This window comes from Anas platyrhynchos, chromosome 4 (genome assembly GCF_047663525.1).
Source record: "Anas platyrhynchos isolate ZD024472 breed Pekin duck chromosome 4, IASCAAS_PekinDuck_T2T, whole genome shotgun sequence".
NCBI lineage: Eukaryota > Metazoa > Chordata > Aves > Anseriformes > Anatidae > Anas > Anas platyrhynchos.
Genome location: NC_092590.1, coordinates 39,056,866 through 39,080,848, shown reverse-complemented (window position 1 = coordinate 39,080,848; position 23,983 = coordinate 39,056,866). Strand labels below are relative to the sequence as shown.

The following is a 23,983-nucleotide window of genomic DNA, read 5'->3' as shown; positions in this document are numbered from 1 at the left end:
TAATTAATATGCCTAAAAACTCTTCCTGTGGATATATAGGTTGTCTGGGTAGATTAGGAACATCTCAAAGGATCAAAAAAATAAATAAATAAGTAAAAAGAAAATAGAACTTTTCAGTGATTTCAGTATTCATGTTTTCTTGCTTATTTAGATTAGCCATCTTTCTCATTTATCCTTGATATACACATGGTAATAAAGTATGTTGCATTTTATCTTCCTGTTCAGTATACATTTTTAATCTTTACAAATATATTCAGCACGTACTTTATTCTTCACTTTTCACTGCTTCATAATTTCTTTATAATTTACTCTTATCTTGGAGAAAACAACCTCAATCCCATTATAGTATCAGTTGTGTAACATTTGAAAACAAGTGTTTCAATGAAGGCAAACTGTCTTTCATCCAGTTAACTCAATCTGTGATTTTAACATGTTTTGTACTATTTGGACATCTTTCCCACTGGAGAGAATTAATGTAATTAGTCTGCATACAGTATATGCACATCTCACTCATCTAAGAAATCAATGCAGTACTACATAGCAGCGCTGAGTTTAACTGTGAATTACCTCATCTCATCTGTTTCATATATTAAGTGTATAACCCTAAAATCTTGAAGCCCACACTCCTCACAGTGAAGTCAAAATGAATGGCATACAGGAATAGTTTGGGGAGCCTTATACCTTATCCGCCTCTCAGTTATTGTAACCTCTATTACCAGTAGACAAATATGAAATTACACATGAAGTAAAAGCTAACATATTGCTGACATGAAGTTATTAAATAAAACCAATAGATTTTCTTTGGTATAGAATTTTAACTAGTAAAGCAAGACAGACTGTGCTACAAAGCTTTCATCTTAAATCAGAGGACAAGCAATCGCAACTGCACGTTAAAATACATTTCAGCCACAAAATCCAATGTTGAAAAAAAAAAGACAAGCACGTGATGCAGTCATCTGTAACAACATGAAGGAATGCTGTTTTTGGCAGTGTGCACTATTACAAATAAGTTCCTGATCTATGCTGAACTTGGCTCTCATTCAGCTCTGTATTCTGAAAGAATATCACTAACACTACTCCTTTTTAAAAACTTTCCCAGAGAAAGTGTACTGACAGTGATTGCAAGATAAAGATGATTAAATTATGCCTTTGGAGGGCTCTGCTTAAATATAAATGGTTTTTATGTGAAGTACACCAAAAAGATACTTTTTTGAAATAACATTTCGTTACAACTACTCTTTAAGCCTATGAACTTCACAATCTAACTCTACCTACTCTCAACATCTAAGGGTTTTACCAGTTGTGTGGAAGCTTCCAAATATCATTCCTGGTCAACTTTCCAAGACATCCTGAGCAATAGATTAATAAAACCAGAATAAAGCAAATCTTAAACAGATTATTACATTGAAGGGGCATATCACTGCCTTCTCATGCTGAGAGCCTGAAAGAGTTCTAGGAACTTAATTGACATGTCTGCTCCAGAGCACAAGCTGCAGTCCTGCCATAGGGAACTCAATAATTAAATGGCTAAATTTAGAATTGAAAATAAGGAAGTCAATTTATATGACTAGCTAGTACTTGACAAGCCATATGTCAGAGTGCTGTAGGTCGGGCAGCCTCTACTGTGAATGTGGATGGGGGGAACTGGCGTAAGGAAGATACAAACACCATTCCCATTTTCCACACCACTGTCACTTGCTCCTCCTCCACCCCGTCACCTGCAGATGATACAGTAGAAGAGCCAAGCCCTTGTTCAAGGCTTCAGTAAGGGAGCCCTAAGCACATAGTTACCAAGACCTGACTCCAGATCCTTGTACCCAATGGCATCAACAAGTCCAAGAACCTAAGGCAGTTGCACTGCAAGTATATAAGATACCTACCTGCACATTAGAATCATAAATATGAGCTAGTAGTAACAAAAAAGAGAGAAAAAAGATGTAGTGAAGAAAGACTTACAAATCATCTTTAACTTAAAAAAAAAAAAAAGTTGAAGAAATAAATCCAGACTTGCTTCAGTACAAGTTCAGGCACTTCAATGCCATGGTCTCAAGCAGAGAATTACAGAATAATCCTACCTAGGAAAATCGCATGTGGAAAAAATAGATTTTCATGGTATTAGACATTAGACTATGTTCTGTATTCTGGAAACTCTGATCAAGGAAACACAAACTGTTTCATATTCAATTGATGGAATCAGCAGTTACGGTTTGGCCACAAAGAGATAAAATTAAGCACTTTTTAACACTCATCTTCTTGTTAACATTAATGGCTAAGTCCTATCTTACACTCTTTTACTGGTATGCAAAAATAACTTGCAAGAAAACATGACTCTAGGCCCGATCTCCACCTTCTAATTTTTAACACGTTTGCGTAGTTATACACAACCGCTCACTAAAATGGCCACTGCACCATTTTGTTAGCAAGCAGATTACCTTAATCTCCTTCTGCCAATCTCAAGAGAACAAAAAGTCCAGCAAGTTCTAGCTGCAACCCACGGCTTTCTGCCAAGGGGTCTCAAAGGCAGCTGGTAGAGGGACAGCCTAAGGCCAGCAATATCCATGGCCTTCAGGCCACACAACCCACCCCCCCCACAGGCAGTAATGTGGGAAGAACTGCTTGGAGGGGTGAGGAAACCACACAATAACTAATGATCCTCAATCTTTTAATGAAAGAAAAGTTTCATTCTGTTCATACTTCTTGCTCGAGTTCTATGGAGGACTTCAGTCTCTAAAAAATTTCACTCTTTGCTCATTTAGAAATGCTTGCTGATTTATTGGACTAAAATATATTCTCATCTCTGGTCTGGGAAGAGAAAAGCAGCTTGGCTTCTCTAATTATTTTTTTTTTAAAAAAGGTCATCACAACACTGAATGCCAGGAATATATTGATGCAAGAGAATGAATCAAAATGGGAACACCTGACTTTGAACATTTCCAAAGTTTAATTTATTTTAAACCACTGCCAAAAAGCTACATTTTTTCCCTTGACACTATTTTCTGATTCACACTTAAGCATGTCTTTTATAATTCCGAGAGGCATAACAGCCAGCTATATATCAAATTGAAAGCTGTAGTTTCAAATATTCCATTCCCCATTTTACAAGCTACAACAATATCACTTAATAGGCAAGAGCTGGCTTCGTTCAACAGTCTTCTGTTCACTGTGGAAAGGAAAATATATATTCCTTTACAAGCAGAACATCTGAGTATTTACTGTTTTGGAACTCCTGCATGACTGGAAAGAGAAAGAGTCAGCAATGTTTTAGAACACCACTTCATTGAGGAGACACTTCACACTGTTCCATATATCACTGGTTGTTCTAACAGGAAAAAATGTCATGTCATGTCCTCCCCCCCCCTTTTTTTTGAAAAGTAATCAACTAAACTTTCAACAGTAAACAGAAATGCATACAAGACTTGATACCACACATTTTTCCTTTTTATTTGAACTGTACAGCTCTTAAAATTACTCCCAACTTAAAACTGTGCTTATTTAAAAATGAGAGCATTCTGTCAAAATACCTTAAAAAGAAAAAATCTCGTTTTAAACAAAAACTCCTCCACAGAAATGGTAAGAGGTTTAGGAAGTCAAGTTTAGAGATACCTTAAACAGTAAGATGTCGTCATTCTACCACTCCATCAGAAAATTATTTTGCTGTTGCAGGCAGGCTTCAATATGTATCTTCAGGACTGTCGTAGAAGGCAGTTGTGATGTTTTAGGTAATTCCACACAGCATCCAGCACCAGGGAGAACCTATAACTTCCTCTCAGGGATGTGAACTGCTTGCTGACAATTGGTCTTGCCAGAACATTAGAGGTAGGGATAATCATCTTAAAGGGGAGAAATACAGAATTCAGTGCCAAACTGCCCTCTCTTTACCGACCTCTTCCATCGAGCAGAGTGATGGAAACATGAAGCCACAAACCTATTAGAGCAGGGTCACCTAGACAATCCTGACTCGTGATGAGCACAGAGATTAAGTAACAACCCGAGCAGCTATCAGAAGGTCATGGAACCATGGTTCATATTTTCTTGGTCTGAATTTCTAGAATACAGAGGATCATTCCTGTCAATAACGTATTTTAACCTGCCAAGTTTACACATGAATTATGTTACTTTATTCGTAAGATCGAAGACCCCATTTTCAGGCTACATTTTTCTAGACAGTGAGCAGGAAGGACTGTTTAAGATGCACTGCTCCAAATGTCTGCTTTAGGAATACAACTGAACAGTAAAGTGATTGCTATAAAGATTCTCTCAACTGTGAACTTTATACTCATAGATAAACACCTAAAAGGAACATGGGGAATAAAGCATGTAATAAAAAAACAGAGAGTATGCAATTAAGGAATCAAGTAACAAATTAATTACATTCAACCTCATCCTCAGTTTATCTAATTTGTAGGAATTAGATTATGTACTCAAAACCTCATTTGAAGAAGAATTAATTTTTTTTTTCCTTCATTCAATAGAAAAGCATTTCTCTGCAGAGTACTGTTGAACAGGAATGAAAGCATTCAAATTAGCTTGCATGTCTGTAAAGAAAGTTTGGATCCCTGGTATTTAAAAGTGACAGCTGACAAAAAGCATCACCACGAAAAGTTCAAACAATACTCTCAGATTCTTCCAAGTTTTGGAAGAAGATAAAATTGTCGGCACTAGGAGGTCAAACTTATTTTGAACACCAAGCAGGAAGAAACCAAAGACATTTTTCTCCCAATGACTGTCTGAACTGAGTTTTCAAATGCAACGGTAGCGATATAGAAGCTAAAAGCAGAGACTGTTTGCAGATTTAGACCAAAGATATTTACATCTACTACAGATATTGGGGTGGGGAGAGCTCTAGGGGGAAGGAATAAAATATAGAAATAAGCATCTCCATGAATAAACACTAAGTTTCCATTTTCTCCAGGCTGTTCTACACTAAGAACAGAGATGCAGTACTGAATGACATGAGAGCCCCATTCTCGCCAAATGAGTAATTCAGAATGTCTCAGGTATGACCTTACTTGAAGGAGCAGCATGAGACACCATATCATAGAAAAACAAGAAGCCCAAAACTACCAATAAGGAAAGAAATGAGAACAGTTGCAGCTACAGTGCACCTCCACAGCATCAACACACAGTACAGATCATGCCATCTCCTGAAAGCCTTACTGTCATGGTGAGCTAATATAGTCGGTCTTGCTAGGGAAAGATATGCTGCATCTCTACAGATTCAGAGGCAGAAACCTTCACCAGATGCTTTACTCTCAACTCTCTACAGAGTTTCCAGAACTGGTAGGAAGTTATACTGACATAGCTTGTCTTGGAGTAGAGAGACAGATGACTAGGTCTTCTCTTCTCATATAACATGTAAGGAAGAGAAGTTCTGAACTTTCTTGTAGGTCTTTTATTTTTGTGTCTGTGACACAATTTGGATATATCTCGTCATTTCAAAATGACCAGGCCCTCAGTTCAATAATCCAAGATCCACTACTTGTGCTTTAAAAAAAGAAAATAAGCAAAAAAAAAAAATAGTATTAAAAAAAAATGAAATGCTTTAGTCTTTATTAACAAGATGAGGCATAGGGAAAAGCTGTATTTTCTTCCTGAATTACAATCTGCCAGATACAACTTAGCGTATTTATTTGTATTTCCTTTCTTGGGAATAGCCCTTCTTTCTCAGTAGAAAATAGCTTGAACAGAAATAATTTTTATTTCAGAACTAAGCAACATGCCAAATAAAAGCAAATATGTGTATATATTTGTATGTATATATGTGTGTGTGTGTGTGTGTGTGTATAGATATATATATATAAAATCTTCTCCCCAGGCCACAGACTGCATAAATTTCCTAGCAGAGGCTATCAAGCTTCCTTACAAAGGTCAAACTTCAGTGGTATTTAAACCCTCTGATTATTATTAATAGCCTGTGACTTGGCCCACGGTGCCTTTTCCATGATGTACCAGCCTTTTGCAATGCTTGTGCAGAGCCCCATACATCTGCACAGCAGCCCAGGCGGAGCACTCAGCTGGCTTTCATCTCCAAGCCCACAGCCTTGCCTGGGACCCTGGACTAAGCACTGGCAGCTGGGGAACCATCCTGCCACAGCTCTGCTGCAACCACATCAACCCAGTTAGCTACACTTAAGCTCACAAAAGCAAAAACACCATACCTTTGCGTTGCAAAGTACACAGAATGTCACAGGATTTGAAGCTTTTGTTGCCTCGTATTTAATTCCCACCTACAATTTTCCCCGACCTACATTATTAAAGAATTAATTGAAATGTTTAAAGTGTTTAGTGTTAACACAGGTAAAAATACACTTTTTCCATTTCCACATAGCCATCTTTTTGATTAGGCTAGACAAACACCTAAGTTTTAATCATGTCTGTTGAAGCATTAATTATTTCATCGCCACAGGAATTCTGTTTGTGTCCTAATTAGTTTGTGAGCACAGTTCTCAATCTTAAAATTACTTCAAAAAATATTGTAACTTATAAAGTGGAGCTTTTTTCATAAGCTAGATAAATAACTGTGATAACCAGCACCAGAAAGCCTCAGATCCTGTGTTCTTTACATGATCATACTATGATCATGTCTTTAAAGTGGTCAGTGAGATCTGCAGGACCAGTCAGTATTTCCAAGGTACTGGAAGCCAACTTTGCTCCACCGTGTATCTGCACTGTAGATCAAAAAGAAAAAAAAAAAAAAAAAAAAAAGTGATAGAAAAAACTTCAGGAACATGAATGTGCTTCCATGAGCCTGACAAAAAAAAAAAAAGCTGCCATATTTGTTCATTAAGGACGGATGCACAGGAAGTCTGAAATATTCCAGTCAATAACTTGGCTTCTGGTAGTTGACGCATGTTCAGCACTTCAGACATAAATCCTTACTCCATAAATCCTGAATAAAATATACTAAAAGAAAAAAAAAAAGACAGGGTTGACACATGTAAAAGAGAAAGCAGACACACAGGAATACCTATACGATCCTAATGCTTCCTCCTCTGCTTTTTAATCCCTTTCTTCACACATCCCGACTTAAGAAAAAAAATATTTCTGCACTACCAAGTAAGTCTCAGAACAAACTAATCAACTTGCTAATAAACTTGAGGGTTGCTTGAGACAGCCATGCCTGGCTATTCAAGTCAGGTTGATGAGAGCTAAATCTGTCAAAGCATGAATAAAGCACAGCCCAAATAACCATGATTACTCACCGGACTATTGATAAAACAGTCTTGCTCCTCAAAACACCAAAACTTCCATCAGTAAAAACAGATTGTATATTGCATTTATTTCTCCAAAATTCCAGTTAGTTGCCCTTGAACTGCATTGACATTACAACTTAAAATGTCCCATTAGGTTTTAAGGCTCTTTATTTAACTTTCCTATGTATCTGGAAATACATAAGAAGGACTGGGCCAGCTAAAAGCAGTTCCACCTACTGATTCCAAAACGGTGTGTTGTTAAGTGTTTTAAAAAGGTTTTTGTTTGTTTTGTCTTTTCAAGGGAACAAGTGAGTTGCTTTCCTTTCACCTCAACTTGGTATCACATCAGCAAGGCACTATCATCAAAATAACTCCTGCAAAAAGGAGACAGAGAGAACAGGTGCAGATTCTTCATAATCACTGGTAAATCTGCTCAAAGCAGTAGCACTGCATCCCCTGATCCCTACTCCGATGAAATCAAACCACCCAGTACTGGTAGGACACAGGGGCTTGTCACTCAGGTACCACGCTGTGGTAGTATCTGCAAGGCACTTAGCAGAAATAGAATTAATTGTCATCCTCTAAAGAGTTGATCCATTAGCACTCGTGTGTTAAGCTGTGATAAAACGGAGACATCACTGGCAATGCTGAGGCATATCTTCTCTCATGGGAATACTTCAGAATGTTCTTATATTAGGAAAGCTTTTATACCCTCCTGAAACAATACAGAGATCCATTTTTGTTTCATGAGCCTGTGTGTTCCACATCTGTTCTACTCTTTATAAATATTGCTCTAAAGCAAAGGTCACTGGCAGAACTCTAAGGATGCGTTCAATATCAAGCAGACTTTTCAAACAGTCAAGACAAGACAAAGTCTGAGAACTTGGGGAAGTCAAGAGCAAACAAAAGGCCAGATGCATGTGATTAAAGAAACACACACCCAGGGTGTTAGCTGGAATTTTTATTGAGAGTTCAAAGAAAATCTTAAAGGGGGGGGCAGGAGACAACCCTCTCCCAAACCCAGCAATTCTTTTTAAAGCATCAAATATGCCATTGATTCCTTCTTTCTGTAAAGACAATAAGTCGTGTGCATGATGTCAGCTACAAGTTTCCCACACACACATCTCTTATTTCTTTTAAACTTCTGTTAGGTAGGATAAAGCTCAAAGTATCATCAAGTGCAAGTTTGATTGATGCAGGTAAAATCTTCAGCTTTAAAAAAAAAAAAAAAAAAAAAGAAGCATTCAACAGCCTAAATAAAAATAAAATGAAGTCAGTAACTTAACCAATCCTGTAACTTGCCTGTTATTAGTTTTAGCAACATTCTACAGAAGCAGGCACGTAATAACAGATTTTCATTCTTTCTCTGACAAAACTCTTCTGCATTGGCCAAATGAGTAGAAATTCCTAATACAGAAGAAAATAAAAAGAGAAAGCTCTAAAAGTAAGTAATAGGAAGGTGAAGAGTTAACAGGTTTTACAGAGGAAGCCACATGTCACAAGTTTATTAGAGTTATCTGAAGCATTCAGCACGTTTTACAAGGTCCTTCACCAATTGTTTGGAAAAACTACCCTGCAAAGGTATAAAGGGCAGAAGTCCTGCATTAACAGATGTCCAGGATTAAGGATGTGTATAGTTGGTAACATTTGCTAGTGCAAAGAAAGAGACCCAAATCTGAAACTGAAGGCAGAGCTGTAGGGTCTTGCTACCCTCACAAACCACGTGAAAATGTATTAAATAAAACTCAGTGCTGATAAGCGCAAGCTGTGCACATATGACAAAACACAACCACTTTTTTAACACTGAACTTAAAATTAGCTATCACCACTCAGGAAATAAGTGGTGGCACTGTGAAGAGCTCAGTTCTCAGAGCTGATGAGAAAAAAAAAAGAAATAATAAATATTAGTGGTTAATAGAGATAGTGAAGGAGAAAGCACTATTTTATCCTCAACACTCATTAGTTGCTACGAAAAAAATAAATTTAAGGCTAGAATACAAAATGAACTTATAATTTAGAGACACTCAACTTATTCAAAGCAAAAGTCCCATTAAAATTCAGGGTAACAGAGAGGTTTAGAAAACAGGGGCTTTTTTCCCTCTTGGTACAGCCAGGAGTCCATGGAAGCATGACTACCCTTTGCTGCAATTTAGCTGAGCTCCCCTCCTTTGGTTTTCATGCCACCTTCCTAAAAAGCCTTCTAGTCCCAGTGTAACCAGGACCATGTGCTCACCACATTTGTCCCCACGCCAATAAAAAACATAAAAAACAACCCACAGAAGTCACCTCTCATCCCCACCAAGTCATGGCAGCTGGCTTACAGTTAGGTTCTCCAGAAGAAGAAAACGGCCCCTTGCCTGAAGCATTTTTCTGCAGCCATAGTATATCCTCCTAACTCAGTCCAGCTCAGCGGAAAGAAAATAAAGGGCGTGGACAGAGCAAAACCACCCTTCAAGCTTCACTTTGCAAAGGCAAGTAGCATAGATCAGGCTACACACAAACTTCAGAGCCACTGCAGTAGGAAGTACTACAGAAATTATAAAAATAAAAACAAAAGCAAAAGATAAGTTGATAGGATCATCTGGGATGCAATTCAAAGAGCAGGACACTGATGTATATATGCACATACAGCTCCTCTCCTCCCTTCTGCTAAACACAGCCTTCAGTAATGAGTAACTATGTGGTGCAGCAAGCACTGACTAGCCGGAAGAGTCTTTGATGGTAAAGCAAGATGCAACTACCACCAAGTTTCTCGAGCTGGCTGGTATCAATCGCTGTGCTGCTGCGAGGTGATTCAAGCTTCTCTGGTTTCTCTTCTCTCACCATCCGGCTCATAGAAGTCTAAACTGAGGTTAATCAGCAGTCCCTGGCTTCAAAATCCTGTTTTAGACCAAAAATAAAAGCAAGCTTTGTCCTCAGTGAATTGCTGCAGTAGAGTGGGTTTTCTTAGGATTAGTTAACATTAGCATAATGTTAGCATAATGCTCATTTGGCTGGTAAGCTACAATTTACTTGAAGAGATTGCTGCTGCCATCTACTGACAATTTATAAACAGGAGTACACAATAACTTAAACGGTTATATTGTGAAAGAAGACAAATTTTTCAGTAGAGAACCCCAGTATGCACAAGCTGGTAGCCAGGCTACGTTATTTGTCCAGCAGGATATAGAAACATGAACAATATTTCACAGTTCTATGATTCATATCACACACAGGTTGCTTTCAGTGAAGAAATGGTTTAGCAACAGTGTCCTGACAACCTAGTTCCTGGTTTAAAAAAAAAAAAAAAAAAAAGACTCAACCCATGTGTTTTGATTTTAGAAAGAGCTGGGGGGAGGGAAATATGTGTGTGTTCCTTTAACTGCTATTCACTCAACACTAAAAAAAAAGTATTCTATTTCAGAGCTCTATCTTTAACTTCACATTTTCCTCTTAGAAGTAATAACCCAGTTCTGATGAACATAATCTGAAGTGTCATAATCAAGCGCTCTGATTGATAGTTTTATCTTCCTACCATCTCTGTCACTGGAACATGTTGTGAAGTGAAACAGTTCTGCAGGCCAAGCAGCTCTCCCACTTCTATTCAATACCACAATATGAAGACTTGTACTTCAAAACACAAAATAAAGTGTTTTCATGATTCTCTTCAGTGGAAGAGTTTGGGAGATTGATGGATTATAGCAAGAGTCATAGCTTAGTGTAGCATGCCAGTCCACTCATGTTATTAGCCTTTCTCCTTCTCTAGGTTTCTTTCATGTGTTAAGAAGGAATTCACTGAGATAACTGCAAACTATTTTGGTTGCAACCTACTCAGAGACTGCTACATGTTGCCCACTCAGCACTTGCACACATAACTTCAAAGTCTTCTTTGTTTCCAATAACACACCCATCAGGTTTCTATTAGCAAAACCAGACAGGAAAGTTACTTTTTTGCAAGAATTAATTGATATAACCACATCTTATCCTTCCCAAGATCAGGAAAACAATCTTCCAGTAACTGAAAACACAAAGTAAGATGAACCCAGTTCAGAGTTTCAGGTGACAAAGAGCTAGAAAGGAAGTGTTCCATCTTAAAAAGAATCTGCAGAACAGACAGCGAAAACACAAATACTTAGAAACATATTCTGACTGAAAGTGAGATGCTGAAGTCAATGAAACAAGTCACAGGAAGGGAAGTGATGTTCACTTCAGCCATCAAAAGCAATGGGAGGAAGAACTTGACAGGAAAGATTAAGCAGCTGTTTGATTCATGCTGAAATTGAATTCACGGCCAAATGCACAGGAAGAGATCTCTGAAAGGCAAGGTGAAAGCAGAGTTTGGGCAAGCCAGTACTGAAGCCGATCTAGATGCAATTTAGCACTGAAGAACATGCAGTGTTATGCTACCTTTTTCCTTATATATACTTCAACTCTGGATATGGCATCCCATGAATCCTCAAAAGAAATAAATTTGAAGGAAGTAGTTGAAAATGACTGAGAGAAAGCAGATAAACAGAAATCAGAAGTGTCAGTCAGGTGCAGGAACAAGAGAGACACTTCTTAGCTCTTGTTAGAAAAGGTCATTCAAAGGAGATCAGTAAAACCCGGGCTGCAACTGCAATAGATGCTACCGTAAACAAAGTAGTAATAAACTCCAGATATCAAAGAGGCAAAGCAGGTGAGTTGGGGACAGGTAGGCACACAACAGGGAGGATTAAAGCATGCTTATTCCATAAAAGAGCTAGAGGAAAGAAAGATTAAGGAACAAGTTAAACAAGAGGTCAAAGTAGACACTAAAGAAAGGCAAGAGACGGAAAGGAATTATCAAAGCAGGCACAGGTTAAAAGGTCTGCCTCTAACAGCAGTAGAAGCAAAGGGAGGGCTTCGCTATCTGGAGAGTAAGTCAGTAATATCTGGAGGCAGGAAGGAGAACCAGCAAGAGAAATGAAGGAATCAAAGACAGCAGGAAGGCAGTAGGGATTGCCAGGATCTTATTAAGCTGGGAGAAAAAGAGAAAGTCTTTCAGGTCATAGTAAAAACAGGAGTAAATAATTACTCTCATAACTCAGTAGTTATAAACTGCATTTCCAAGTACTGTTGGAAATACAAGTGCCACAAGTCAGCTCGTACACCTCAGTGGCACTGCACAGGCCCTCAGTAAAAAAACCTCAGTGAGCACTTGCCATACCAAGGAAAAAGTGTTCTGGTGCCTCTGAGATGCAGCAGTCTGTGGGAGTGCTAAAACACATGGGTCTGGGATAGCACTACAACCACTTCGGAGCAATGACTACTAAGGAAATCATAGATTATGTTTGTCTACTCAGTGTTCTGCCCCAGTTGTTTCAGACGACTTCACGATCACTGCATTATCTCTTCGTGAGCGGTGTGAAGACAGCAGCTTCCTCCCTCCAGACACTGCACTGGCATTATCTACATCATGGTGTTTTAAGTGGTAATATGGGTATCACAACTGTCAACATTTAAAAGTTAAAAGTAAAAAGTTATAGCATGGAGTTCTCTGCATAGCATTCTTCTAATCCAATGTGGCTACAAACCTTGAACTGCCTTAAGAACAACAACAAAACCCACTAAGGACTATTTAAATCAAGGCATGCAAACAGACATTCTCAAGTGCCTCTACAACACAACATCAGAGATCCCACAACTAGTTATTTAAAAATAGGCCCAGCTTAAGTAAGAGACTTAAAACATACCAAGACATCTCAGTGATCTGCACACGTGACTACTGTTACAGGATTCAATATCGTATGAAAGTAGAGTAAGAAGCCTACAATGCAATATCCCTTCTCTCAGCAGAACCCAATTCATCTGAGTTCCTCACTGAACACTGCCTGATATTTAACTTACGTATAAATGCTTACGCTTTTATATACATATAAAAACCTCATTCCAACAACATGGCAACAATCCACATCTCAGTTAAGTGCAGGCACAAGTACACACATAGCTGGGGCTGACAATGTTCCAAGATACCCAAAAGCTTCTGGGCTATGGAAGGGGTGATGCAGTTTTCAGATCTGCCTGGGCCACACTTCTGCCATTTTCTACTTCCTACTGCAAATCCAAGTCTTCCCAGACCAGCAACATATCTCGCTGAATCTTACTGAAGGTATGTTATGTTACAGACATAGAGTCACTTGGCTGCTTCTTAACTTACAGATACTGCAAAAACATGGCCACAACCAGTATAATACATGCAATATTCAGCCAAAAAACACATCAGCAATGACATTAAATCTCAAAGCAATGCTACGCTGCACAGCATCCCTGACTCTGGCTGCTCAGACATGAACACTTCAACTGATACAGAGCATGCTCTAGAAAACTGAAACAACTACTGAGAAATGGTTTCAAAGAAGTGCACCCTAACCCAGGAGAGTCACTTATTTCAATACACCCTGGAGAGATGACTGACTTACAGAACGCTAAGCCACACGTGCACGCACGCACAAGAAACTCCATAGTCCAACGGAAGAGGAAAGGCTCCAAAGCTTCAATAGAAATAAAACAATCTCACACTGTAAGGATACTTGAAAGGTAACAAATTGGAAAGGAGAATACTAAACCTATATGGCTAAGCTGAAATGCTGGAGATACCTTGTGAATACCCATCCGAATGAAGAAAAGATTTGCATACATTCTCACACTTTTAAAGCCAAACTTCCATATACTAATGCCATGAGAACCTGAGTAACGTTTTCACGGCTGCATTACAATGTAGTTCACATCTGAACCTCAGAAGCATGTCATTATCCCATTGTTTCTACCTTGCACATGGTTCTCTGGTTATTGATTTATGAGCCAACCTGCAATCTTTGAGGCTTTTCTGCCAACTGTTAATAATACATTAGAGTTGTGATAAATGCTGTAACAACATAATTTATGTTAAGCTTTCACAAACATTGCAAGAAAGCTTGTGATTATTGACAGCACCACCGTTTAGATTTGCTCATTACTCTCATCTGCAAAATCTTAAGCCCAGCAACGCATTCAGTTTAAGGCAATTCATTACAAAGACAGTCTCAAAACATTCACCACTGTTTACCTAATATATTAACACCTCAGACATCAGGTGTATTATCATATTCCAATTTACACCTGTGCAGTTGTCTGCTATTTCTTCAGAATACATCCCGTGTTTTCAGGGGGTTCAGAACCAGGCATAGAGATTCACTGCAACATGAACACGTTATGCAACTGTGCTACCACAACAATTCCTAAATTAGAGAAAAAAGACAGGTTCATGATTATATACGTGTAATATGATGACTACCAATTTAAGGTACTTTCAGCACTCGTAACAGCTTTTGTCAACCATATAACTAGGCTTCTTTCCTTCCACATGATTTTTTTAAATCAATACATTATAGGTGTCTTAAAAGGCAAGCATTCACACACACACGAACAAGCGTCCAAAGTACCAAAAAAATCAGCATGAGATTGAGCTAGTGCATGAACACAGCAACATAACCAACAGGAAAGGTTACTTCTATAAAATCACCAAACTGGAAACCAAGGAAGATTTACGCAATAGACACTAATGACTTTGCTAGAGAACCCACTAGACAGTATTGATCACAATTCCACTTTTAAATTCCTAAATACATATTCAAAACTAAGTAGCAATGTCAAAATGTTTACTCACTAGAACATAATGGACCCTCTGGAGCTATTACTGAGGAGCAAAACCATAATTGTCCTTTTTAGTACATCTTTTTATGCGTAGATTTGCAAAGTAATTTGCAAAACCAGCTAAGTATCAGCACTACCATTTGGGAATATCAGCACATGGGAAAATTAACCATAGATTGGTTAGGTGTTTTTCTTTTTTTTTCTTTTTTTTTTTTTTTTTTTTCTCTTTACCTCAGCAACAATCATTCCAAATTCACACAATATTTTCTTACCAAAGGGGGTTTTGTGGGTTTCTTTTGTGTTGTTGGTTGTTTTTTCCCCTCATCCACAGGTGTGAGTGGAAAAAAATAGCAAAAAATAGCACTGAACTGGGGTGAGGACTAAGCAAGACTGAGAAAGGTTAAAATAATCTGTTTGCTTCTTTCTTATAAAAAAATTATTCTAAAGGACCTATGAAAAGAAAAGAGCAAGGAAATGACACAGCATGACATTTAGTAAGAAACAAGTTGCAGTGTTCGTGAAAAATTAGATAGAGAAAAATATCTTCGCTATAAATTCTCATCTGCAATTGTAAACAAGTAAAGTTAGTACATAATACTGCAATTCTCAAAGAGGCCTGAAACTTGAAATCAGAAGTCCCCTATGTCAATGAAAAAAAAAGGCTGATAGATCTACAACACTTATTATAGGCATTAGCAACTGTTACACAGCTGTCTTCATCCCTGTTTCCCACTTGCATGACCTCTAAAATAAAAGCACCACCCAGACTGGAACTGTCTAAAATTTAAGTAAATTAAACCCATCCCACAGGCTTTCAATGGGGTACAGTATTTTGGACTCCCGCTTGGAGTCCAATATAACCAACTCCATTGCTAAACCAAGGGAAATAAGTAGCTTTATCACTCCCAATAGGTTATTCTATTGCATGCAGATATGATAAAGTGAAAGAATAAACCACATATTTTCCCTGCACTGAAAATGTACTGCTGTGCTACTTAAGATTTACAGCACCCAGAAGTCGGGAGGCCTCCTTGGCAATTTTATAGCCCAGATTCCTCATATACAAGTAGTATAATTTATGTACATTTGAACTAGAATGAGAGTCTGTCATTAAACTATAAGCATTTGTGTATGCAGACATGCACGTGCCTCTGACAGCAATTAATGAATAGCAGCAAATCAGTCTTCATTTCATGACAGCAACTTCTGAAAGTAACTGCTCAGCATTCAGATGAGCTTCCAGAACAGAGTTACTTTTCTTCCGTGTCAAGCCATAAGAAGCCGAATCAGGTTCCAGTAACAAAAATAGGAGTGCAGCTTCAACAGTGCTGTTCTGGGCACATCGTTCATGCACCACATCTCCTGAGTGTAGCAGAGGTTTCAGTAGGATATTTAAAAATATCAAATTGGCGGCTATGGCTATTATTTAAGATGCCTAACTTTTATGAGACAAGACTATTTTCAGTTGTTTGTTATACTAGCAAACTACATTCCCAAACTCCAAAACTGATTTTTCTTTTGTGTCTAATATTGCTTCAGAGGGGTCCCCTCTTCATTTCTAGAATGAACTACAGAAAAAATAAAGGGTACACTCCCATCTGTTCTCACAGCCAATTACTTCATTTTTACTTCATATGACTATAAATTGCATTCTTTCAAGTAGGGATTTGAGATTTGACAGATCTTTGTCACAGAAGCTATCCTTTATGGTACCCAACAGTAGAAACTTCTGAAAGTGACTACTCAACAAATTCCTCGAATGTAAGTCCACTAGGAAGTGCTGTATCATTTAGTTTGATATATATTTCACATCCCTGTCTTTCAATCACTCAGTAGTCTCTGTACTGAATCCAGTAAATTCCGACATTTTTATGATGAGATACAGTAGGTGCTCAGTGTACTTTTTTTTTTTTTTTTTTTTTTTTAAAGCAGCCAGTCATCCTGCAGTAATTATTTGAATTTGTCTAACTTCACTTCCAGGTTTCACCCTTATTGTGACCTTCTTAAAGTACCTGATAAAATCACCCTGTGGAAACACTTGGATATTCAAGGAGTCACCACTCATCTTTTTGATAAGCTTATACTTGTCATATCTCCTGGTAAAGGTATTTAATCATATTCGTAGCTTCCTTCCATACATAACCTTTGCCAATTTTGAAACTTGTTTAAACCAAGCAACCAGAAAGAGATGCAGTTTTCTAATGCTGACCTAGACATAAAGATCACCCACATTAGGTATTTAATTGATTCAGTCAAACCACAGCATTTCAACAGCAATTTCCTTTTGTTCGCTGCAAGCCTAAACCATTTCGGTAACAAACTATTAATTTATCTCTCCCCGTGTTTCTCAGCACGGTTTTGCATTTGAACATTGAGTGGACCTAGTTTCATCAGCAAATCAACCAGCCCTCTGAGATCACCAGATATTCATCATTACATCCATATGCACCTCATCTGCATATTTAAAAAACACAATGACAACACATGAAGCTGAGTACCAATCCCCACTAAATCCTCTAGTACAGTTTGATCGGCTCTGGAAATTTAAAGAGCAAACTGGTAGCTACATTTGCTTTCAGCAAAACTCTTATCCCTCTCTTCAAAGATGCAGAGTTGATCAAAATATTTCTAGAAACTGTTTTCACAAAATGCCAGAGGCCCCCATGAAATTAGGGCACTTGAAGGAACACGGGGCAAGATGCAGTCTCAAACTCAAAGCCCTTTGCTAAAAATAGTTTCTGCAAGTCATACAGCAGAATAAGATATGAGGGTGTGACAAAGGGATGTCACGGCCTTGAGTTTACTTTCACCTACATAAAACTTGCATGCCCTTTCACCATCCAAGGGAATGCAGCCACATGACACTCAAGCCAGAGAAACCTGCATCATTTTGTTTGCATACACAGAGAAATCTATCGCACACTCCTTAACAGCACTTTGCAAGCAAATACTGCTTTAAAATTAGACCACGTGCACAACTATCGGTATATTAAAAATAAGTCACTGCATCATGTTGAAAACCTTTCAAACAGAATATACAATCTGTCAAGCTGTATTATTGTTTCAATTCAATAGCTGCTCCATACAGTACAGCAATATCTTAAAAGACAACCATAAAACACTTCATTAACAACAGGTAAATGTCTCAAGCCTTGTACAGTCCCCTCCTTCTTCACAATTCCATGCTATTTTCAGCCAAGTACAGAAGCAGTGTTCAGCATATCAGAAAGAAAGGCTAAGAAAGTAGTTCCACTCTTAGTACTTGTTCCTTACAGGGGATGAGTTGCCTCAACTTCTATTAAACCTAAAGGCAAACGAGGGCACTTGGCATGCAAGACTTCCATTATGTGTCAGGGTCAGACCCTATTTTAATAGGCTCTTTATTCTAGGTAAATAATTGCTCTTTACATCAAAGCAAAGTACTCGTGCATAAAGGAGGAGAAAATAATCCAACACTTCAGAGAAAATTCAGTTACAAAACAACACTAAAAACTGTATTGGACTCTCAAACTGCATCTTGAACACTAGCACAATACCTCATTGAAGCTGTGAAATTTTTGCTTTCATTATTCCAGTAGATCTGATGGAGAAATTCTGGATTTAAAGCTGTGTGTGTTATGAGCAAAACCTGGCTACAGACTATTTATGATTCAGCCAAAGAATGTTGATATCATGAAGAATACCTAGTGTTATAAAAGGCAAACAATGGAATTTTTTCATCTCCACTATTCTAGTAATAGGAATTTTTGTCTCTAAAAGCATAATGCCAATAGCTATCATGAAAAAGGATTACTCAAGTTCATACAGATTAAACTAACACATCAAGAAAAGCAGTAGGAAAATGAATTACCTTATTTTTCATTAGAAAGAGCAGATTTCCTTTCAGTCGGCACCATCTCTCTCTCGGTTCTGTATGCAAAGAAGTAAGAGATTAATAAAAACAACCTTTTGTCTTCACACATTAAATGCTTCTTAAAGAAAATGCATTAGTAATAAAGGTCAGAAAAGAAAATCATTAACAACCAAAAAAAGCCAGCTTCACTCAGCAGCTGCCTATGTACAACATGCTGTTAAATGCCAGATAACTTCCCAGAAGGTTTCTTCTACTCTGCAGCTGAAAGAATTGGTGACTGCAGCAGACACTCCACTCTGTTTTCTCTGCTTCTCTGCTTTTTCCTCACACGGGAGCAGAAAGAGCCACTTTAACACGGTTCAGCTTTTGCTTCCATTGTTGGAAGAGATGGAGTATAATCCTTTTTAAGGCACAAAAAAATTTACTGTTTACTTAGATTAAGACATGCTCATCTGGATTTGCAGTTTTTGGAAAGTAGCAAGTAAGCAAATGCGACCTAAATATTTACAGCCACTTCACTATTACTATTTTACTGCACTTTTTAAAAAGTGCTTGCCCAATGAAAACAGCCACATATTTGTGCTTATACACAAATAGATGCATGTAATCAAAATTTAAGAAAAAGGACTGTTTCAGAACCTTGGAGTGGGTGAAAAAAAGCTATTCCTACTAGCCATTTTTTTTAATTACATCTTCTCTTGTTTTGAAGAAAAAAAAAAGCACTTTTTTATCCAGCTCTAAGTATAGACAGCTAGATACAGCTATTATAAACATCTCACATGCAAATATAATATCTTTCAACAAACCCTGCATCATTTTAGCATTTCCTAGAAAATAAAGAATATTTAGCATAAGGGTTGTTGGTTTTTTTTTTTTTGTTGTTGTGGCTGTGACATTTTTGGTAGTTAGCCGGTGGGTGTCATAGGGTGGTTCTTTTTTTTTTTTTTTTTTTTTTTTTTTTTTGAGGAAGAGGACATGTGAAACCCCACGTCGCCAGACAGCAGCCAGCCATTAACTGATGGGAAGCCAGAAAAACAGCAGTACCCCAAGGACATGGTTGTTCCACTGCTGCCTCCAAGGAACTCTTGCACTTCCCTCTATGCTGGCCACCACGAGAGACTTATTACTGACCAGTGAAGTGTCTTATTACGGTAAATAAATAAAATTGTTGTTTCCTCTTGGTAATTTTGATTAAGATTTTTCAACAGGGAACACTTCTAAGTTAGAACATCTTTCTCCCACGAGTGGAAGACTTAGTCCCAGGCACTGGGACTTAAAGTAACTGATCTCAGCTGTGTGCCAGGTTTGGTGGTTTTGTTTGGTTTTGTGTTGTTCTTAGGTAGGGGATGAGATTATTAATAATAATTATTTTAGAAATAATCATGTTGATGGATCTTTCCAAACCTACTGAAGTACAAAACCAAAAGTAATATACATTAATGCTCATCCACCAACTAAAATCTAAACCAAGTTATCACAGCTGCAGCTTATGTTTTACAGTAGAAGTATGGGACTCTGCTTAGACTACATGCCACCCTCCAGAACCCTGCAAGCATCAGCAGAAGAAAGGTATCTTATCACAGACACACTGCAGCTGTCTCTAGTATAAGGTATAGTTAAATAAGAATTGTGAAAGTCACTACCTTGTAACAGCGTGAAAAATAGGCCGAAAGATTAGTCATATTTAGTAATGACAAGGCTCTCAATGGATAGTACATAGAGTGACTTAAACCCTTCTCTCAAGAGGTCCTTATCTGAATGCTGGGAGCCAGAAGGATTTACTAGGCAGTAGGATCATTCTATGCATGCCTAGTTTCTTAAAGATCTTCCTAAAAATCAACTGCCACTGACGACACTAGCAACAGGAGGTCAGGCTACAAGAATGCTTGGTCTGCGGTCAATCAAAAGGTTTTTAACAGCAATGCTAGTACTCAGTGTATGACTAAGTGCATAAAATCCCAGGACATCATCGAAAACATCAGATATTCATTGGACAGGGTTTGATAATGTTGCCTGCAATGAGAACACAGGGACAGAACCCCACTGAGAAACCCCAAAGCAGCCAGAAGAGGATGCTCACTGGTACTCTTACCAGAAAGCTTGCTGCATGCTCCATAGGAGACTGGTTATCAACTTACCTCATCATTACAAAATGTATAGAATACTCTGAAAGCATAGCACAACATTTTTTGGCCCCTTATCATAACCATGTCTGTGCCTTCTTTTTTCCCCCTAATAAAATCAAAGTAAATGCATCTCAGTGAAGATCAGCTGGGACAAGTGAAAATAAAACATTTGCTGTTGCTGAAATTATTGTATTAGAAATGATTTTACAGCTAAATAGGAACTATTTCCTAACAACTACCAAGGGAACAGACATTTGTTCAAGCTTACTGGAAATTGAAAGACATTTAAAACATGATCATAAAAGCCAGAAGAAACCTGCAAAGGAGGTGGAAAGTGAGCAATAAAAAAAAATCTTATGACAAAATAAAATGCAGTTTTTGCAGGGTTGGACCTGAAGAACTGGATAACACTACACACAGCAACTAACAACTGGTGACTTGAAACCACTAGTTAAAAAAATTCTTTTCAATCAAGAAAAAATAGTTTTAAGGCCCAGGTACCGTTTGTCAGGTATGTAACAAAGGATACTCGAAAACTTGAGCAAACTAAAGAGCTGTTTTTAAATGTCCTTATTTAGAATGGTATTTAGCATCACTCAAGCATCAGTAATGAAGAAAACTGAAGACACTGAGACATATGTGATTAGTGAAACTGTGAGCTGACAGCTGCAGCAAACATGCACATCAACCACAGGTAGTTTTCAACTCAAGTTATTTTTACCTATTAATTTTTCGTCCCCGACCACTCTGCAGATCTTCAGTTTTCCTTCCTTGTCAAAACAACATGATGGTCGCTTGGCCAGCAAAGCCAGATCTTTAGCATTGAATCTCATTGAGTTGGCAGGGAAGAAGATGAAGACAAACAAATGATGGAGGACAATAACGGTGCTAGTTAGTTTGTTGAAGAAGAGCAAAATCTAAGCAGCAGATATGAAGGTCAACTGAAATATTAAAAAAAAAAAAAAAAAATGTTGCTATTTATTGTGATTTCCTTTGTGTTATGCACTCCTAACTGATTTATTTCATCGTATGGAATCAGTACAACAAATAAGGAAAAAGCCCTACGTCAAAAAATAACCCATCTTTTCCCCATACACACGTTTGTGTTTGTTTTGTGTTTTTGTTTTTTTTTTTTAAAGTGTAATTGAGTTTAGCTTTCCAGTACCCCTATAACCTCATGCTGAAATTGTAATTTGATGCGTTATTTCCACAGTTGAACACCCCCACTAATATATTTTGGCACGTAACAACTAGAAGGTTCAAATATGTCTTCATGTGGCATTGTAAAGGGGAAAACTGCCTTGCTCTTCTGTCTCCTTCACAGGAACAGTAACTCTAAAAGAATACCAAGTGTGAACATTTGGAACTTCATCACTTACTCAAGTATTCATGTTGTGTTATACTGTGACTTAATTGTACAGTAAGTGCTTCCGTTTTGATCGTGGTATATATTAATAGTTTTCAACTACTGTAGAACATTTTCCTCTGTTCTCAAGAAAAGACTTGCGCCAAAGCAACCAAAACAATTTTTATCGGAAATACATCTGTTGAACTTAGCAGAAAAAGTTACACGATACCGATCTGAGATCGTCAGCTCCCTCATAGCCCTCTGTTCATCTGAAATTAGTTTTAAATTAGGTTCAGTAGCTGTAATTTTCACCGGTGGTAGTTGTATGGGGAACAAATATTTTTGTCTAAATTGCAGCTACTACAGCACCATTTCACACTGCAGCAAGGAGAAGAAAATAAAGCCAGAAAAGTAGTTTTCAACATCTTTTTAATTTCCAAGACATGCTATGCTGTTACTATCCAACCCTTTTGTAAGGGCCTTTCTCAAAAAACTTCTTGGAAAAACCCATATACAATCAAGTAACATAAGCTTCTCAGGCAGCTTTTAATACTCCTGTGCATTTTAAAAGCCTCAACTTCACCACATGTGGATCTGGGAGGCTAGTTCCCATCCCTAAGATGGAAGCCTTTGTTCCTTATATTCTTTCTCAGGTCTAGTTACCCTCAGAATCAATGACTTCTGCCATTTTTTTTTCCCTCAACAAGCCACAGCCAATTCCAGCATCACTACATGACTGAAAGCAGGCCAAGCCTTACTTTGTACATCATGAAACAGGCCATAAATATGATGTTCAGAAAACAAATCTCCAGATGCTTTTTTTCCTCCTAGAGAGGTTCCACAATTCCATGGTGAACTCCTATAAAGCTATTTCAAATGTGCCTTTCATTACCAAACACCCTTGCAAGCAGGAAACCAAAATACATGCAAGCAGTCCCATCACATATATATGCATCAGAAAATTGCAGCATCTACTCCTTCGGCAATTCTTCTTACTTTTCTTTCTTGTTTTACCTTTACTGTCAACAGCCATACTTATTTTCCAAGCCCATCTTCACACCTTCGACTCCATTTCATAATACTGTTGAGATTATCACCTCATAACCTTACGGTCATCACAGAGCCTGACCTGCAGCTTAGAGCATATAAGCATGCTGCTGTCACCAAAATGAACTACTGATGCCAAATGAGGCTCCATGCAGGTACAGCTGCTCACAAATTTTCTAAATTGATGGACTATAAGTGTGGAAAGATGAGTCATATAGAAATCACAAAAAAGGGTATTTATCAAGACCGTATTCTAATGCTACAGTCATATTTCATGTTAAAAAGATCATCCATTGGAGATGGAAAAAATGTTGAGAAACGACACTGACTTGGCCAGCACTATAAACAAAACCCAGTCCTAATACCCTTGGCAACAGGCTGACTAGGGCATATAATCTGCACAAACTTTGTGACTAGGATGTGCCCAGTCCCAGTAGGATCTCTATGCTGAGTGGAGTTGATTGTCAGTTTTGTTTTACCAACACGGATTGTATTTTGAACACCAGTGCACACCATGCTTGCAATGGACCTGTTTGATTAAAAAAAAAAAAAAAAGCACTCAGCAAGGTGCATAATATTTGTCATCTCCCAATGTGTATTTGCTCTTGGCCAATCCCCCTCCCAAGCAGATACCTCGCACACTGTTCTGATAGCTCACTGGCAGCCACTACCTTTCAGAAACGAGTTTTTACCAATTCAGCCACAACCTACTTAGCTGTTTTAGAACCAATTCTGTCCAACGCATCATATGTAGACATTATAAATCCACCCTAAACAGTATCTT

The 23,983-nt window shown here is 37.9% G+C and overlaps 1 protein-coding gene across 15 annotated transcripts in view; it reads right to left on the bottom strand.

Annotated features, from left to right (window-relative positions):
* INPP4B (inositol polyphosphate-4-phosphatase type II B) overlaps positions 1 to 23,983 on the bottom strand; it is a 359,615-nt gene that overhangs the window by 294,643 nt on the left and 40,989 nt on the right. For 10 of the 15 annotated variants that reach the window (XR_011808668.1, XM_072036748.1, XM_072036745.1 and 7 more), the window contains 2 exons: positions 21,526 to 21,745; positions 18,676 to 18,734 (listed from right to left, as the gene is read on the bottom strand). Coding sequence is in view for 13 of the 15 variants with exons in the window: in XM_072036748.1 (XP_071892849.1) it covers positions 18,676 to 18,734; positions 21,526 to 21,637 (171 nt within the window). In the remaining 2 variants the exon portion in view is untranslated. Of the gene's footprint in view, positions 1 to 9,514; positions 9,824 to 18,675; positions 18,735 to 21,525; positions 21,746 to 23,983 lie in introns of those variants that run through there. The other 5 variants (XM_072036750.1, XM_072036757.1, XM_072036754.1 and 2 more) reach the window with 2 other exon arrangements.